The following is an 18097-nucleotide window of genomic DNA, read 5'->3' as shown; positions in this document are numbered from 1 at the left end:
CAGTTCCCCTCACAGGTCACCACATGTTCTGTCACACCCCTCTGTCCTGCACCTGGCCCTGGATTTGACTCACTCCTTGACTGTGGGGATGATGCATCAAGCCTCTCTGCCTCACATTTTCTGCMTATCAAAGGGAATAATTACCTCCAGGAACGAAACTCATGGTGCATCAAACCCTGGTCTGCCCTGGAGGAGAAATGGAAGAATTTACGATGTACACAAGATCATACAGAGGTCTGTTTTGTTTACTGTGGAAGCCCAAGAAGTGCCTTAATATATAAGGTGCAGGTTGTGAGAAGTAAGAGGTCCCTTCCAACCTTACCGATTCTATGAACTAGGTCTGTGACATCTAGGCTTGCCTTGCTTCAGCAGGCTATGGAAGAAGTTCCTTTACAGGGGGAAGTCATGGGTTTCCTTTGGCTTGTATAGAAGATGTAAAGCAGTATGAAGTTCGTAAAATGATTTGAGACAGTACTCTGGTAGACGCTAAGTACAGAACAGAACTGCTACTAATATGCGTTTGAAAAGTAGGAAAGAATCAGAATGGAAATTTTGGACCCTCTCGTACTATTGCTTGAAAACTGGAACATTTCGATGAAGCCAGCTACAGCTGATAGTATTTGCGTGTCTCTGCACATGTGTGTGCACATCCCCTATGCACACACATTCAGCACACGCTTGGGAAAAACATTGTTTTATGGCATTTTTTTTTTTGCATGTGTGTATGTTAGCAGTTGAGCACTGGTTATCACAGCATCATGAACTGCTCTGCTTCTTTCTTACCTTCTGTTAATCTCCCCTTCTCATGGCATGCTGCCTGCCCAAGCATGCAACTAGGTTTAAAATGAACAGCACAYGCTGTCAGGGATGTATCCTTCATGAAAGGTGTACCTGCGCTTTGCCAGCAAGGGCCRACACCTTCTGGCTGCTTGGAGCGAAGGGGGAGTTTGTTAAAGCATAGGACAACGTTCAGGTAGCCTTGAGAAGGGAGAAGCAGCATCTGGATTATGCTGAAATGAAATCTGATTTTAACAAACAGTAGAGCGTAAGTTCCCAGTGAAGTAATGCAAGCGTCAAACTACAAACAAATCAGCCACTGGTCTTCGACTGCTTAGGGGAGGGGAGGACACGCATAGGTGTTCAGAGCCAGATTGTCAGAGACGCTCAGAGAGCGCCCCAAAGAACTATGCCAGCAAGACAGACACTGGGGAGGAAACCTGCTTTCCACTCGTCTTTCACCCTGTTGCCCCAGTTAATGGATTTAGAAACTACAGTAAATATATAGCCATAGTAATCTAGTACAGTTCCCTCCCCCCTCTTTTGGGAAGGAACTGCTCTTCCTCCAAATTTCCCTCTGCAGTTTAAGGGGGTGTATTAGAAGGTGTAGGCACYAAAGCAGATCCTTAAATCTGGTTACAAAACTAATGGGCAGAGTTGCCAAAAGTCCACAGTATCAATAAGCAAAATTCCAACTCTACCTCTGCCTAACTTTAATCCATTTCACACTAGCTTCTGCAYCAGCACTGATTAAACACAGTAGCCACATATTATGCTTCTGAGTGGTATAAAGTCCTCCATAGACCTCAGGATGTCCCATCTATTCCCACTGTACTGAGACACATATATTGCGGGTTAACTACATGGATGTGCTGCACCACAGTACTGCTCAGACCTGTTCCATTCTCATAAACATCAGCCAGTTACTTTCAGATTCTCCTACCACCTAGACAACCTCTACTGGAACCATTTACAGTGTTGCACATGCTCTTTTTTTAGGTTTCATTTTAGCTCACAAGTCAAAGTGGTTTTCGCGTAATTTGTTTTCATTAAAAAGCCATTTTGTGCTTACAGGACATCAAACAATTGTCTCACACAAGTCTACATTTCCTTACCGATTAAGAGCATGTTATTTATAAGCAGCGGGATACAGCTGACAAARAAAGTTCCATTATTAGTGTCATACTTCCTTTGCCTGTCACAAAAAGCATCTGACTTCTGTTTGTCTCCCTGTCCTTGATGACCCTGACATCAGCAAGTGAGGAAAATACAGAAAAGCTAAAACTTCACGTTACATAGAACGAGGACCATAGAGTGGCTTCATCTGCAATGACATAGAAGATTCTTACTGTACAAAGCAACCTTATTATATACATCGGTTGCATAATCTGCACCACAAAAAGAGTTGGACATTTTCAATGCTTGCTGGTAAAAGCTTCCATACCTGCCACCTGGGTACCAAAGGAAATTACAGCCATTGTCCAAATGGTAGCTTTCATCATCACCTATCTCATTTCTCCATCAGCCTAAACTATTCACATGACATCAGGAAATGTGTGTCACCAAAGTAACTACCCCAAAGTTCACTGTCTCACTTTCTAATGAAATTAAATAAATTAATTTTTCTCTAGGTACGGTGGAGATGAAGAATTTTCTCTCTCAGCCTGCAGCTTTGCACAAGATGTGTCTTCCTCTGGAAGCTGGTTTCACATGGTGGCTTAGATTTTCCCACTTTGTATCTAGCACCATTTGAAATCAGTGTTCTAGGAGCAAGAATTACAGCGTGGGAAGAGATCAAGCAGCTGCCAACTTCACCGATGGCCTCCGCTCCTTAAAATAGCACTTTCTCCAACGGTTAATTTTTGGCCTACCATTGGCTTTGTAACATCATCTGATCTCTMGACACTATACAATCACTGTAAACACTCTCTCAAGCTAGGGCCAAAACAGGAAAAGCTTCCTTCAAATGTACTTCTACTTAATAAACAATGGATATTGAGTTAAAGTTGTCCAGAGTAAAGTGAAGTGATCCGAAAGTTGCATGAAAATCAACATAGCCCTTATCATATCTTGACAGGCAAGATTTACCCAGAGTATATTTCCCTTATTCTACAGTCAGTAGGACCCTAACATTTAACTTACTAAGTTAATCGAATGTATTTCTACTCTTTGCCTCYGGATCTTACTGTCACAGAATTATCATTCCGTAGCTTCCACAGACTCATTCTGCAAACGCAGCAATTCTCCAACAATCATCAGGTAACAAACACAAGCACCTTCAGTAAGCATGATGAAGTCACACTGATGCACGGGAAATCACTACTATTTTAAGTGTTTATTGCTGGTAACTTCTAGTAATGGTCCAGTAAACTTCTACTCTTGCATACAAACCACTAAATGAAGTTAAACTATTTTTGCCTGACTTCACTCTTGTCAAACTTGTTATATACACAGAAAGGATGATCGCTGTGTGGATGAAGCATTTGATCAGACCACTGGAAAGGATAGTCTTCTTTAAAGAATGCGTAGCTGTCATCTACAAGAGGATTCTTCTCTGAGCCAGAAAAATGTCTCTTACACAGGCTGACCGATTTCTCTTGGTGTTCAGAGTCTTAGTTTTTGTCTAGCACCATTTGAAATCGGTTATGATGTAGGGGGAAAAGCAACAGTAATGGAAAACTTCATTCCCCCCACTCCCTAAGGTCCTTATAGATAAACACCAAAGCATGCTCTTGCTTCACAAACACGTATGGTATGCTTTTCTGTTCTCTGACCTGAAGTTACACCTACAGGCTGAACATCCTGCATAAAAGGAGGACAGTCAGCATCAAGTTCAACTAGGATGGATGCTTAAAGTGAATCCGAAGCATCTGTTCAAACACGTAACTAAGATTCTTCAACTCAAGCAAGCCAGGGCACATGCGTGAACACAGCCACTCCTCTTTCTGACTAACTATATTCCATGTGCTATTTGTTTGCCTTTAACCTGTTATTTACTCAGATTTTTTTCCTTTAAATAAAATTGTGTGCTACTTGGTATTGGACTCTGTCTCAAGTAGACAGATAACATGTTTCCCTGTTGGACAGTATCTAATGGCTGCAAGTATCTTCATTTCAGTCCCCAGCTCTATTTTCACCATCCTGTATTAACCACACTCAAGAGCGAGCATTACATAGATTTTAGGTGCATCACTGAGAAGCCCACCAAACACTGAGGTATCATACTATTTAATTTAAAAGTAATGTAACATTTATTAAGTAAAACAGGAATGAATGCATTTGTTCTAAACAGTCTTGCTGTTCAAGACTGTTACCTACATTCCATTACTTCCACTGTGAGAACACAGTTTTACCAGTAGATGGCAACAATACAGCATTTTTATTATATCCAGCCTTTTTATTAACACAAAGTACATGCATTTGTTGTRCAACATAAGTCAGTATCATCAGTTCCAGATTCTAAACTGAAATAATTCACGTGGGACTGAGCTTTAGAAAAATGGCGCAGCATTCACTACAATTAGGACAAATTAATTTGTAGTGTCTAAGTCAAACTGCCTAGCAGCAGCCTAGCATCATATGCTCACCGCAATCTCAAAGAGACTTAACAGTTTCTAAACGTATATAATCTACATACTATCACTATTTGCAATCTATACCTACTAATTTGAGTATCACAACCACAAATTAAAAATACAGCACACTAAGTTATTTTTCTATTCTATCTTCTAAAAGGCTCCAAACTATTAAGAGAGCTGATGCCACCCATTTCTTTGCAAAGAAATCATAGTCTTGAATGTGAACTTAGCACAATAAATAAGTAAATAAAAAGATCACATTCTATTTACATTTTACTTAAAACCAGAATTACATCTGTCACACAATCGATAGAGGTGCCAGACACTGTATGGGCTACAGACTAGAGTTACCATTGCTCTTGATTTAGTATTACATTGTAACAGGCACAATCTTCCCCATTAAGTTTTTATCAAAATTTTCAGGTGAGAACACTGTAAGGTTTTTAACTCTGGAAAATCCTTTGCTCTTCTAAAAGAAAAACAAAGACAAGAGACTGCTCAGCATATAGATATACACACTCTCTACTCTGTGCATCCAAGTTTTCATTAGTTTTGTGCGCAAAGTTCAAACTTTCATCTTAACAGTTACCATCTAATGCGAGTTTGATATGTGTAAAGTCAGAAGTGCACATCTTCAAGAACAATGGAAAACATCATTTAGGGCATGACGAATAAAAGACACTTACTGCTAAATAATTTAATATTTTTATTTGTAATATTACAAATCATCGCTAGGCTTTACATCTAAAATAGAAATACAAGCCCAACCTTTACAAAAAGTTTTCACTTCAGCATTAAGTGCATTTCAGCATATTTTAAAATTTTTTAAGATGCCATACATGATCAAGCTAGCTAATGACCAATACAGGCAATTCCAATATATTATCACAGTATTTACAAACAACAAATCATTATCAAACTATACATCAGCTACTTGAGAGGCACTGAACAACAAGTCATTCTGTTTAGCAAAAAAATCCTTTTTCATATTCAGAGATCGTTATGAACTCCTAACAATACAACTGCTGGGACTGTCCCAAAGAGCCCTATTAAAACCCCAAATAGTCTCACATTGTTAAAACAATCTGTTCACAACAGAGGAGAACAAGCACCAATCTACCAGACAAGCAGGAATAGTTTAAATGCTGCCTCAGCCATCTGAAGTGAGGTAACTTGTTTCTTCTAAGAAAAGTGGTTCTTGCAAGTTGCCTGTGTGTTCTTCGAAAGAAAACTCAGATTCACCAAGCCAAAAACTGCCCTAATTTAGTTTTCAGTTATAATTAGCGAGCACACTTAGGCATTTAAAGTAACAGTTATCAATGCAAGTCCAAGTCTTAACTCACAGTAAATTCCGTGATGGGAGCTCCTAGAGTCACAATCTGACTAAACTGTTTCAATAAAGTCACCAACCATCTAAAGAGAGACCAGCTCTTCTGACACTGCCAACATACCCACTCCTCCACTCTTGCCACCAAGTTGGTCTGGTCTTCCTTTGAGACAAGGAGAGCCAGGAGTCAGACAGGGAAAGGCTCACGTTTCTCAACAGACATGCATATTACCCTGCATTATGAATTTACACTTGGCATAGTCGTCTGTATACAGAGATTTGAAATGCTGTATGTGAATTTATGATTTTAAGAAAAAAAAAGCAAGGAAGCCAGATCCTTACAGCAACCTTTCTGTCCTAGCAAGCAACATAATTATCTCTAAAAATGCCAGCAATGCTAAATAAAAATCAAGCTTGCACCCTAAGGAAGTTGAATTGTGTTCCCAACAAAAGGCTGCTGCCCTGGGTTTCTCAGCACTTCTCTTAGTTCAGTATTTTATATCAATAGGCCACCAAAGCTGAAGGCAGGGGACACCCTTGCTATGGAAACCTTCTATTTTCTATTCCAGCAGCTTCACTGTAGCCTGTCCGGGACCAAACCACAGAGGCAGGAATATATATGGCTTTCTTCCTTCTTAAAGGCAATGGAAAAAAACTACAGAACTCTTGACCCAAAGGCACGGTTTAATTCATTAGATATAAGAAAGCAGACTTTGGCAGACAAAGAGGTAGTGTATACAAGACCTAGACTGTGAAATTTTTAATAGACACAGCCTTAAAAAGTATCAATCTCTTAAGCAAATAAATTATTAAAATATTTCAGAATACAAAACACATCATCATTTATACCACCTCAACTGCAAAAGCAAACTAGAAGCATATTAAGATTTTAATGAGCAGAGCTATTACTGGATAGTCTTCTGTAAGAAGAGGCAACAGTGAAGAGAGTAAGCAGCAGCAGCTGGTTACAGTGATAACAGTGATACTTGCAGTACTCCCGCCAACGCAGACATACTCCCACACAATACAGGTAAGCATCTTTTTAAAGGCAATTTCACACACACAAAATACAATAGGTATGGCCCAAAAAGAAAGCACAGATACATATTCTCACTTTTTATCCTATTAACAATCTCCTACTACAGAACAGATTGTAACAGATTGTAACTTTCAACATCAGAAGTACGAGGTATTCCTCTGCAGAAATTCAACACCAGTGCAATCATTTCTCATAGACATACTCAACTTTAAATTCCCCCCCGYCCCCAGAAAAGGTCATTCATGCTTTACAGCTTGTGTATTTGGCAGTACAGGAAGTGTTCTCACGTTTCCTACAAACAAAAAAACAAGTCAAATCAGAGATTTTACATTTAAATATTTTTTATATTTATTCTGAAAGCAAATCCTTAGCTTTATCATTCAATCAACAACCAGAGACATGAAACATCATTATTTGTCCTCTTTGTAGTAAGCAACTGCTGAAATATATCAAACGTATTTGATAATATATATCAAATATGTCGAATATATTGTTAAGCACAGTAAGAAACCGTTTCAGTTTCATTTGCTAGACTGCTAAAACAAAAAACCCAAGAAAACAAAAACCACAACCCAAGGACTAGAACAGCATTTGATCCAAATGGATGGATCATTTCAAGTGATGAACAAACCATGCCAGATTATTACCAGAAACTGAACATACACAGAACAGGCCCAGGTTTCCTAACTAATCTGGACTGTATCATAGTCTGAATATTAGTTTGTAAGACTTTTGATTTTTGCAGTCCACTAAGAATATATTTACAATATTTAAACAAATGAGGATTCAAATTTTTAGTTACATCCATGACTACTTATACTATACATTTTCAAATTCCCAAATTGCTCAGTTACACATGAATTATGTTTGGAGGGGAAGGCAGGGGGAAATAACACTTCTGCATTATTACTCAAGGTCTGTAAGGTGTTCCCAGACACCAAAAATTCAGTAGTCTGTAGCATGTACACATACCAACTGTTGGTACGTTGTACCAATTTCTCACATCACTGTCGTCTGACGAAGGGAAAACTATAAATAGGAATWCCTAATTCTTTCCTCCCCCCCCTTCTTTCTGACTCTCCAAAAGAAAGGTAAGTTTTTTGGGTTAGATGGCCTTATCTCAATTAGAAAAAAATCTTAAGAGACAAAAAAAAGTGTTTCCTCGTTCCTTTGTTATTTTTAGAAAAAACGCCAGGCTGAAGTTTTATATATGCCATCTCAAATTTAGCAAAAATACAGAAAGGTCAGTTGATCTTAAAATAAAAATCAGGACTATGCATTTAAAGAWCTTTGCATTAATTCAGAATAAGAAACCTAACATTTAAATAATCACCTTCTCACAATTTGTGGAATGGAAAAAAGTAACACAGATATTAGCATAGGAAAACAACTGTAGTACAAACTTGAACCATKAAGGCAGTAACAACAAAATTCTAACAGAGTACATTTAAATTAAGCACATAAATCTGTGCTACTGTAACAAAAGTTTGAAGTCAGTTTTTTTTAAAAGTTAATTTAGACTCTACAGTACAGAAGTGCAGGAGCAATCACAACTGCTATCAAATGCCTCTAATTACTGGACTAAGCAAGAGTTAAAAGTATAGGAAAGAAAAATGATTCCAGAGAATCAACTACATTTTGGCCCCTTTTAGGGCTACAGAATTGCAAATTTGAAAAACAGACCTGCTTTTTATACAAAGGTTTAAGAGATCTTGTTTGCATCTTAATTTATTTTTCTTAGAAAGTTGAAAATGAATCAGAAATTCTGAAAGACACATAATCACACTGCATCTGAAGGGATGCATACTACCATTTCAATTCTACTATCTGCATGAGGGGGAAAATCAGTTTCCAGCTCCAGTAGTCTTCTGATTACATAAAACAGTATCATTAGTTAGCAAAAGTAAGACACCATTGGATTCTATTCCACATTACAGTCTGGTGCTTAAATGCAGAGCGTGACTGAAATGCATACGACATTCTACTGAGCAAGTACCTGGTTTCTACCTTACAATAAGAAGTTACTCAGTCTTTAAAGACAACACAAAACTAAGATCTGTGATATGCAGTCACTCAACGCTATCACTTAGGGTACCAAATGACAATTCTTCAGGTAGAGGTAACATACCTTAGTCTCCTAGAATAAGTGTACAAGAAATAAGAGGCATACTTACTATAACCTTTTCTATAGGAAATCATTGTTCACAGCTAGTTAAATTCCATACTTCCCCTGAAATTCAGGATACACTATAAAAAAAGACTTGGACATTTGCAATGACGCTTAAGTGGAATGCATATACCTTTTTAAGATTCAGTTAATTCATTTCTGCAGTGTCTTCTGTCTCAGATGGTACATTAGTTTTTAAAATACATGTTTCCTTGCAACTTTCATCAACTGTATAAGAGCTGAACAGTAGAAGAAGGAAAAAGTTCTAATTGAATATTCTATAAAACTGGTAGATTAAACACAAAAGAAAAGAGAGCGGGCAAAGAAAGATTTTTTGATGTAATGTGAAGACTACAATTCAGCCAGTAGGAGGTACTGGTAGCATAATGSTTTGTAAAGGCTAAGGTAATTCAGGAATGCAACACCACTGAATGGTGAGATTTAGGCCTTAGTAAAAGGAAATTACAATATTGTCCTTGTCTGAAAACCCAATCTAATTTCAGATATTCCTAGCAAGGAAGCTTAAGGAAAGTGCATTGGGTGCAACAAGACTTTTCATACAGTAAAGTTTTCAGGAACATGATACTGCTTAATTTTTAGTGCTATTGCTTTATACCTCACTTCTCTCCAAACTGAGAGCTCTCTCCCGAAATGAAGGCAGAAAGTACTGCCAYACTACTATCAACTCCCAAATACTGTAATTCAGGCTATCCAGTTTGCAGATTATTCAAGCCACAGATGAAAAGCAAACGCAGCAGCACAGAAGTATACAGCCACAGACACACTGCTTAGAGGGCCACTTTGACCCCTGGAATGATGCTCTACTGCCTATATAGAGCTTACCTAGATTAAACCTCAACAGATCTAAGCTAGCTTCAGGATTCTCCCAAGTAGTACTGTGTGTACTGCAGTGCAAATATAACTGGAGTATAATTCTTCTGATCTGCTTTACTGAAAGCATCCCTTCTACTGTCTCACACACCTCAGGCATCTTTTGACAAAGTCTGCTGGAATTCAAACCAGTTCCGGCAAGATGCACACCTCTGCACATCATAACATTCTAGATGTACCAGCTAACTTGCTCGGTCTTGAGTATTTCGTCTGTTACAAATTATTTCTCCAACAAAACAAGATTTTTTTTTCCCCTAAGAAGTCAGATATCAGTGCAAGAAGCAATGCACAAAAAAAAAGCGTCTTTTAAATCTTCTCCCCCCCCCATCCACAAGAAAGCATATTATAACCAGTTGTTTCGAAGATAGTTTGAAAGGTCCTATATGATTCATTAAAACAAAAGATTATTGCTACTTATGCAGCTAATACATTAAAGCCTTGTAAAGTCAGCTGTAAAATAAGGTCACCAATCATTGCTGCTGTAAGAGAAAAAATGCTGAAGTGGATCCACAGATTAACACATTCTACAAGCCAAATCGACTAATTGTTTTTTGAACAGTGTAGCAGCACTGCTTCAGGCCAAAGTTTTTGCTTTCCTTGTAATTAAGCCCATATGACTTTATGCAAAGTTCTTTCTGCTACAAAACATGAACACACTGGTTCTTCAGTCATCCTCTCCACTGCCACTGGTGCACCTTATGTAGAAGAGAGGAGGAGAACAGAAGAAACTCCTCACTTCACTCCTAAAGCTTCCAGTCCATTTAAACCACCCTGGCTCTTAAAAACCTAAGGAGACTTTTCCTAGTGATTCCAACAACTATTAAGGCAGCAAATAAAATAGATGACGCTCATACAAGCCAATGCTACACTGCTTTTAAGACAGAAACTGACACACTTTAGAGCAGACATGGATATTCTTTTCACAGTTAAGCACACCCATGTCAACTGTAGGCATAAGGATGTTATTTTCCTTGAAATCAGCAAAAGCATTAATTAGCAGTTTATTTGACAACGAATACAAAAATAAAGTCCAACACATTGTTAAGCACTTTGGCCTTCCATCACTGCTGTGATAAGCTCACATATAATCAAAGCATTTTAAAAAGAAAAGGCAAGTAAGGCTCAAGAAACTTTCATACTTGTTACCACTGCTCTTGCACAGTCACACATAAATTGCCAAAGGAAAAAGAAAAAAGAAAAAAACAGAAATAGAAATAAGAGGTTTACTCACCCTTTTTGTGAAAAGACTATCTTATAGACCCAGAAGGCGGCCATCAACACCAGAACTGCCACAATTGCTTTAGGAGGAATTAAAAAAGCCTTAAAATGATAAAGATCACCACTACAGCTCACAAAAGAGCCTCAGAAATTAGCAAGATACCAATGTCTTTACTCTCCTGTCAGTCCTATCCAGCACCCTACCCTTCCAACACTTAATATGCATGGCTGATGCCTTACTCAAGATTTTTCAAGACAGTTTAGTTCAAAGACAGCGATCACTAAGATGGCAAAAAGCAACCAGCTTAAAAATACTAAAACAGATGTCATAACATCCTAACATTAATTTTTAGAATGCGTTTATAATGTGGCAGCAGACCAAATTCATAAAAGCTGTATTATAAAAATGGATAACAAATGCAAGGACGATGGAGGAAGCAATYTGTTGGCTAAGCCTAGTTATTTATCTTTCGAGAATTTCAGCAAACCCAAAGCATTCTGCGCATTTTGGACACAGGAAGCATACTTCCTGCTCTGAAGAGTTTATGAAACTGACAAATGTGGAATACTGCCTTTGAAATCTGATGCATCACATATGACAAAAAAAACTCGTTTTACATAAAATTAATTTATAATTTCCAAGCAATGACAACTTTTCTTGAACTGTGCAGCTTTAGAAGTAAAAAAGTATTTTTAAAAATAAGAAAACTACAAAATCATGTTACATTATTGTAGTCACAGGCAATGATCAAAAACAGAACATCAATTCCACATAAAAAATATAATCCAGATTGTATCTTGCTCAGGTTTTTATAAGATACTTACCACAGATGATGACGATAACATACACACCTAAAAACAGAGTAAATCAGTATCATAAGCAGAACATGTGCTTCTTATTCAAACATATGATACAAGTATGTGCTCAAGGTTACTTTAAATAGATCAAGCACTTTTGTCAACACAAGCCTTGTAGCAGGCCAGTTTATATGATAACATCTGTYACAGCCTACAATATTCCTGTTCTTAAACGTATTTTACTAAAATAACTATTTTTCCTCATGTTAAAAGAGAGAGAAGTTTGCATTAAATGACTTTTCCTAAACACAAAAGCATGCCACCAAGCAGTAAACCTTTTGTTACATGCATTTTTTATTCTAAAGGAAATTCTTGCAGTTCATACTTACTTAGCTGGCAAGTTGGTACTTCAGGCATCCATTTGTTTTCTCCAATATACTGAATATTAGCTTGACCATGTAATGTGTAGCCYGCGTAACATTCAATTGTAACAATATCTCCTACAGAATATGAAGATTTTAATCCAGCAATTACTTTACCATGACTAATATTCGGAGTAGAACCAGAATCTATAGGCCCACCTGGAAAAAAGAAGAATAAAGTCCAAATATAGAGCTGGTATGTGAAGCAGAGGTTGTCATCAAAAAAAAGCTCTACATTTGTGCAACTATTGGAAGCTTTCAGTCCTGAGCACACTTTATATCAAAAGCTTTCCTGCTTGCTAGAGGCTGCAGATACGTCTGTTGATGGACATGCTTCACACCTTAGCAGAAATATACATCTCAACTTCATTAAAACAGCTGCAGCAAAGTAATGATAACCTTTCCAAATATATTGTAACCAGTGTTCACATGGTGCAAACTGTGGTTAATATAAGGTCTGTCATATCAGAGGAAGAATCTTCAGAACACTCTCGGAATAGGGTTCACACTACCTCTTGGATTTTATCACTTTCTTTAAACAAATCTGAGACTAAAAAAGGACTACAACCACATYCAAAAACTCCTCTCAGTTGCTCAAATCCGCCCCAAAACACTCACAGTCTGTTAGAATCTTATTCTTCCTATCTGGGCATGCTGACAGGTCTCTAACTTTCAGCCACTGCACTTTATTACATAAGACATTTGGAACTCATCACTGCCCATGATTTACATGATTTTTACTCACATTCGCAGTTTTGCAATGAACTCCATGTATCACGTCCATCACATGTTATTGTCTTCTCTCCAACACCATCAGGAAAAGCGCAGTGAGTGTTGCATTTTACCTGAACAGACTCTCCTTTTCCATATTGAGATTTCAGTGGAATTACTTCTCCATCTGTGATCTCTGGGGCACCACACACACCTTCAGTAACTGATACATATTTTCAAAAGTGAGTATAGGCATAATAAACTTTTAATGTTTTATAACACATTAAGTCACTCAGCCTTTGTATGAGAAAATAGATTAGCTTATGTGAACTGTTAAAATTCTAGCATATCTATACCACAAATCTAAGTATAAAGGTTTACTTGAGAAGACTACTAAAAGACTTTTCACTGCAGGTGTTCCTTAAGGGAATATGAGCATATGATGCAGTAACTGAGAAATTTTTATCTATTGCTTACTAATTTTTGCAAGCTCTAGAATCATTTTAGGTGCCTTATCAGACTCATTCATTATAGAACACTCAAATATACTCCTTAAGAGAAATCATTTGCATTCTCAGGACCTCATTATCAGAGAACACACATAAGAAATTCTCCCACTCTTCTCCACAAGAGCACTCCCTCTCCCTCTGGCATGAAAAGGCTACARAAAGTCCTCTGCAATGTCCCCTGCTCTGCAAATTAGTCCTGACTTAATAGGCTGCCTGGTCAGCCTCTAATTGCACATCATGCAAAACGCCTGGAAAACACTGGCTGAAGACCTGGGTAAGAGAAAATTGATACAGAACTGTAATAATTTAGATTACTCTGGGAGGACACTACAGATATCCTCATTGTGCATAATCTTAGTCCTTTCTATCAGAATTCAGGAATGCTCCTCTTTTCTATTTCTATATAAAATGACTAGAACAAACAGCACAGTACTGTTATAATGCAGTAGCATCACAGTATGCCTGTGACTCAACTTCTATAGGCATGCTCGTAACTTAACTCATCCTCACCTGTAAAATCTTACTAGCAAGAGTCATCGTAATACCTAAAAGTTGTCTGTAGGTGAGAGACTGCATTAACTTCCTTAGCTTTGGATTGCAAACTGTAGTGTAATAATTTTAAATTTTAATAAAGACAGACTTACAACATTCTCAACATACAAAAAGAAAAGTCGTATTCCTATTTAAAGACTTACTTTCTCTACAAATTGGCTTTGGGGGATGCCAGGTGCTATCTTCCTGACAGGTAACAACCTCATCTCCAATCATGAAATAGCCTGGATCACACTCAAATGTAATTGAGTCCCTATAGCTATAGGAAGGCCCAAATCCAGTTCGTTTTTTTCCATGTTCAACTTTCAGGTTATCACATTTGACCACTGAAATAAATAAGAGAAAAATACAGCTTTGAAACATTTAACAGTATCATTATATTACATATTGTATCCTCTTACTCCTTTTATGTTTGTTTGTTTTATCTAACTACTCAAATAGTTTAGGAGGGGCTTTATAAGAAAGTTAAAGTTTTTTTTATCTGCAAAGCACAGGCTTTATGCTTCCCAGGCTTTGCATTTACTTCTGCACTCGCATAGGAGGTTTGCTGAGAAAGGGAGTTCTTCCTTTTCTTTTCACTATCCATAATGGAACTTGCACATTCTTGCTCTTTCAAATTTTTCTTCAACTACTGAGGCTTTACAGTCTCTCAGTTCTTTCACTTCTCAGTTCTTGTCACTTTTATCGACTGTACGCTTGCATTTTAAATTTTAAGTTAAGTTTTGTCAATTACATTTTGTGAAACAATCAATTGATATCCATAATGCAGTTGATCTGATTACCATTGGAGTTACATCAGTTAATAGCAACAGAGGATCTGTTCCGTCTTTTCCATAGGAAAATCCATTTTTCATCCACCCATCCCTGCCTCAAGGAAAGGCATAGACATTCAAGTCTGAGTCACATAGACTACAATAGAGAAAATGCATTTAAAAAAAAGAAAAGAAAGAAAGAAAGAAAGAAAACTAGCAACCTCTACATTCTGGAGGTGGTCCACTCCAAATTCCGTTTTTGTTTGCATCATAAGTGCAAAAAATAGAATCCGAGCCTATTAGTGAGAAGTGATCCATGCCTTTTGGTACATCATCACACTTATAAACTACCGTTGTTTGATAAACATAGTTATCKGCTTCACTGTAGCTCCCATTGGGTATTTTTGGAGGTGCTTCACAAGGAATTCCTAGAAATAAATCAAGTAAATTAGTTGATAGAATTTTACTGTTACTTACCTCAGAAGGAAAAAAAAAAAAGTCCTTGATTTTCAAGTAATTTCATTTAAGATCTGGCATAAAGTCATTTCTAAGACAAACTACAGTTACAACTAAGAGTTAGCTGTTGTCGCTTAGAACAGGTAGTTGCAATTTCAAGACGACATCAGCTTTAATCAACATACGCTAATTATCACAATGACTGAATTTTTTCAGTAGTAATTCTTCAGATACACAACCTTAGTAGTTCAAAATAAAAATCAGTTCTATTTCATAACCTTTTCTTACACTAGTAAATTCATTTTAGTACACAGTCAGTACACCTGTTTTTAATGAGCTACCATTATCTGAATATAAACTTAAACACAGTAGTATTTACTCACGTTCACAGAAAGGAAGATCTTCACTCCAGTCAACACCTTTATTTTTAATTACACAGGTAATTGCATCAGTTCCACGTAATCTGAACCTAGACAGATGAAAATTTTTAAAGAGGCAGAACTTTAGAAATCACTTTTTACCCCAACAGGCAGCTAGAAGCTTTGTTTATATAATTTTCTTTTACCAAAATGGAGGCACAGCATACTATGMTTTTTGTTGTAATGAGAATGATAGCTTAAAAGATTTTCCCAACAATCCCAATTTTGAAAACAAAAGAAGAGTAAATGAGAAGTCATTAAAAAAATGGCTAGAAGCCTTGTGGTTTTAAGATGTGTACCCACTAATGCTGATGCCTTAAAGTTACTAGTACTAAACAAATAAAGGAAGGGGAAAGAAATCTGGCAAAAGGTTAGCACTTTTGACTTCATTTGTTCTATGACAGAGACAAGTGATCTATTATTCAGTAYAGTGATCAAATACTGTAGATACAGTCATTCTCCCTTCCACAGGAGTCATTAGAGATAACACTACAGGTTTCACTCTGCAGAATCCTACTAAAAAGCTTAAGACTTAGTTGATGCTAACAGCAAGTTGAACTAGGGAACTAATTCAGGTTTTGTTGCAGTTTAATTTGCTCCAGGTAGAACTCAGGAGACATTTCAAGTCAGAACAGAAATGGAATCTGCATAAGAAAATCTGAGTTTGGTTCAAATTTGGTCTAAATAGAGAAAGAAAGAATAATCATTCACTTCAACAAAGTCCTTACCCATCTTGACAAGAAAAAGTAACTCTTGAACCAAATCTAAGATCATGATCTTCCATATGAAGATAACCATGTTCTAAGTCTCCTGGATGACGACATTTTTTCTCTGGGGATAAAACAAAAACAACCTTATATCTTTTGTAATTATATACAAAGACTAAGTCCTTGACATCAACTGCCCTTGAAGTCAGCCTCCACATCACAAATCTACCATAGGAGTCTTCTGTTTGGAGGTACTGCCTGCAAGCATTCAAAAAAACACTCAAAAAAAAAAATCTTCATTATTTTGCAGCAATGACTACCTAAAAAATTTGATGACACACTGATGACCTTTCAGTTGTACTTGCTGTCCCTTATATTAATTGTGAAGGTTTACTTAAGTGTCAACTATACCAGTTATGATTTCAAACTATTTAGTCTGTAAGTTGCAGGTATCACACTTAGTGCTCTCGGAAATTAACCAGTGTTTGTCCCCAAACGAAGCCATTTCAGTCAGACATTCTACCCTCTCCCCAGGAGTGTGTGTATATGAGACATGGCCATAATTAGTTCTACTTTTCCAAAGTGTGTTGGTTATCAAGTCAGCTATTTTTTAATGTATAYGCACCACACATATCCCCAACACATTCCTTCGCAAAGTGCATTTGGCACTTTGCCTAGTACTTCAGCCTGCCCAGGAGACAGTTAAAAGAGAAAGTATCTACTGCTTTCATGAAATTACAACCCCTTATTGGTTTTGGTCATTTAATTACTTAAGATTCATTAGGTATCACTGATATTTTTACTATACTGAAGCRATGAGAACTTTCCCACTAGCATCAAGATCAAAAAGTTTCAGCTTTTCAGCAAAAGATTTTTTTTTAAAAAAAAAAAAGCTTCTGTTTTCATTTTTTAGACTTTGACCTGAATATTAGCATATTGAAGAAAACTGCCATGCATATAAAAAAAAATTAAAGCAATAGYATTTGTCAAGTCTTTTTTCACATTAATTATTAGAAAATATTAATTTTAACTAAGAAATAACTGAAATTGTCAATTAACGAGGGGAAAAAGGAGAAGAGCGTATGCACGCATTACCTGTACAGAACTGCTCCGTTTGTGACCACTCTAAGTTTGGCCCACAAACAAGAGTTGACGACTTTCCTGGGATTCTCATGTACCCTGGGCGGCAGATGTAGGACACGGTGGTTCCAGCAGGAAAGCTCTTCATTGCTTTGAAGTCATCCTTGAGCTCTGCATAACGAAATCTTTCCGGAGCTTCACATCCATCTATGGGAGCAAGAAGAAAGGAAAAAGCAACACGTAACTTTACCAGCGAAAGGAGACACAAGCTGAAGCGTAACGGCGTGAGAGCTGGGTTGGTCTAACGAGCTTTAAGGATGCGTCAATGTGTCAAAAAAGCGATGTGAACAGCCAGAGACATTTACACAGACATATATATACATACACACACACACACGTGTATTTTTATATATATATATAYACACACTACTCTACCTGTATACATATATATAACTATATATATGTATACACACACACACACAGATGTATATATACTTATATACACACAATAGTCTATATATAGCATAATAGCAATTTAGGGCTAGGTACGTAGCCTTAAAAAAAAAAAGGTAAAAAAAATACAAGATTTCGGGGCAGGAGGAGCCCCCTGACTGTGCCGCCATCGGGATTTCCGCTCCTTCGCCCGCCGCGGCAGCGCCCCGGGGAGCCCGCGGCCGTGTCCGCCGCCGCAGGG

At 37.3% G+C, this 18097-nt stretch overlaps 1 protein-coding gene across 1 annotated transcript; it reads right to left on the bottom strand.

The window, feature by feature from the left end:
• Positions 1–5048: 5048 nt before the first annotated feature.
• On the bottom strand, positions 5049–17606 carry LOC146598458 (membrane cofactor protein-like). The gene is made up of 10 exons (XM_085300414.1): positions 17419–17606; positions 16345–16447; positions 15581–15666; positions 14963–15169; positions 14133–14315; positions 12963–13151; positions 12185–12376; positions 11823–11849; positions 11011–11077; positions 5049–7013 (listed from the first exon to the last, which is right to left on the bottom strand). The coding sequence occupies exons 1-10, from the start codon at positions 17549–17551 to the stop codon at positions 6962–6964; spliced, it is 1239 nt and encodes a 412-aa protein (XP_085156540.1). The 5' UTR covers positions 17552–17606; the 3' UTR covers positions 5049–6961.
• Positions 17607–18097: the final 491 nt, after the last annotated feature.

The sequence above is a fragment of the Rhea americana genome, unplaced genomic scaffold (genome assembly GCF_003343005.1).
Source record: "Rhea americana isolate MKP2758 unplaced genomic scaffold, rheAme1 scaffold_163, whole genome shotgun sequence".
Taxonomy (NCBI): Eukaryota; Metazoa; Chordata; class Aves; order Rheiformes; family Rheidae; genus Rhea; species Rhea americana.
The sequence above is the reverse complement of the archived record's forward strand: the minus strand, read 5'-3'. Positions and strand labels throughout refer to the sequence as shown.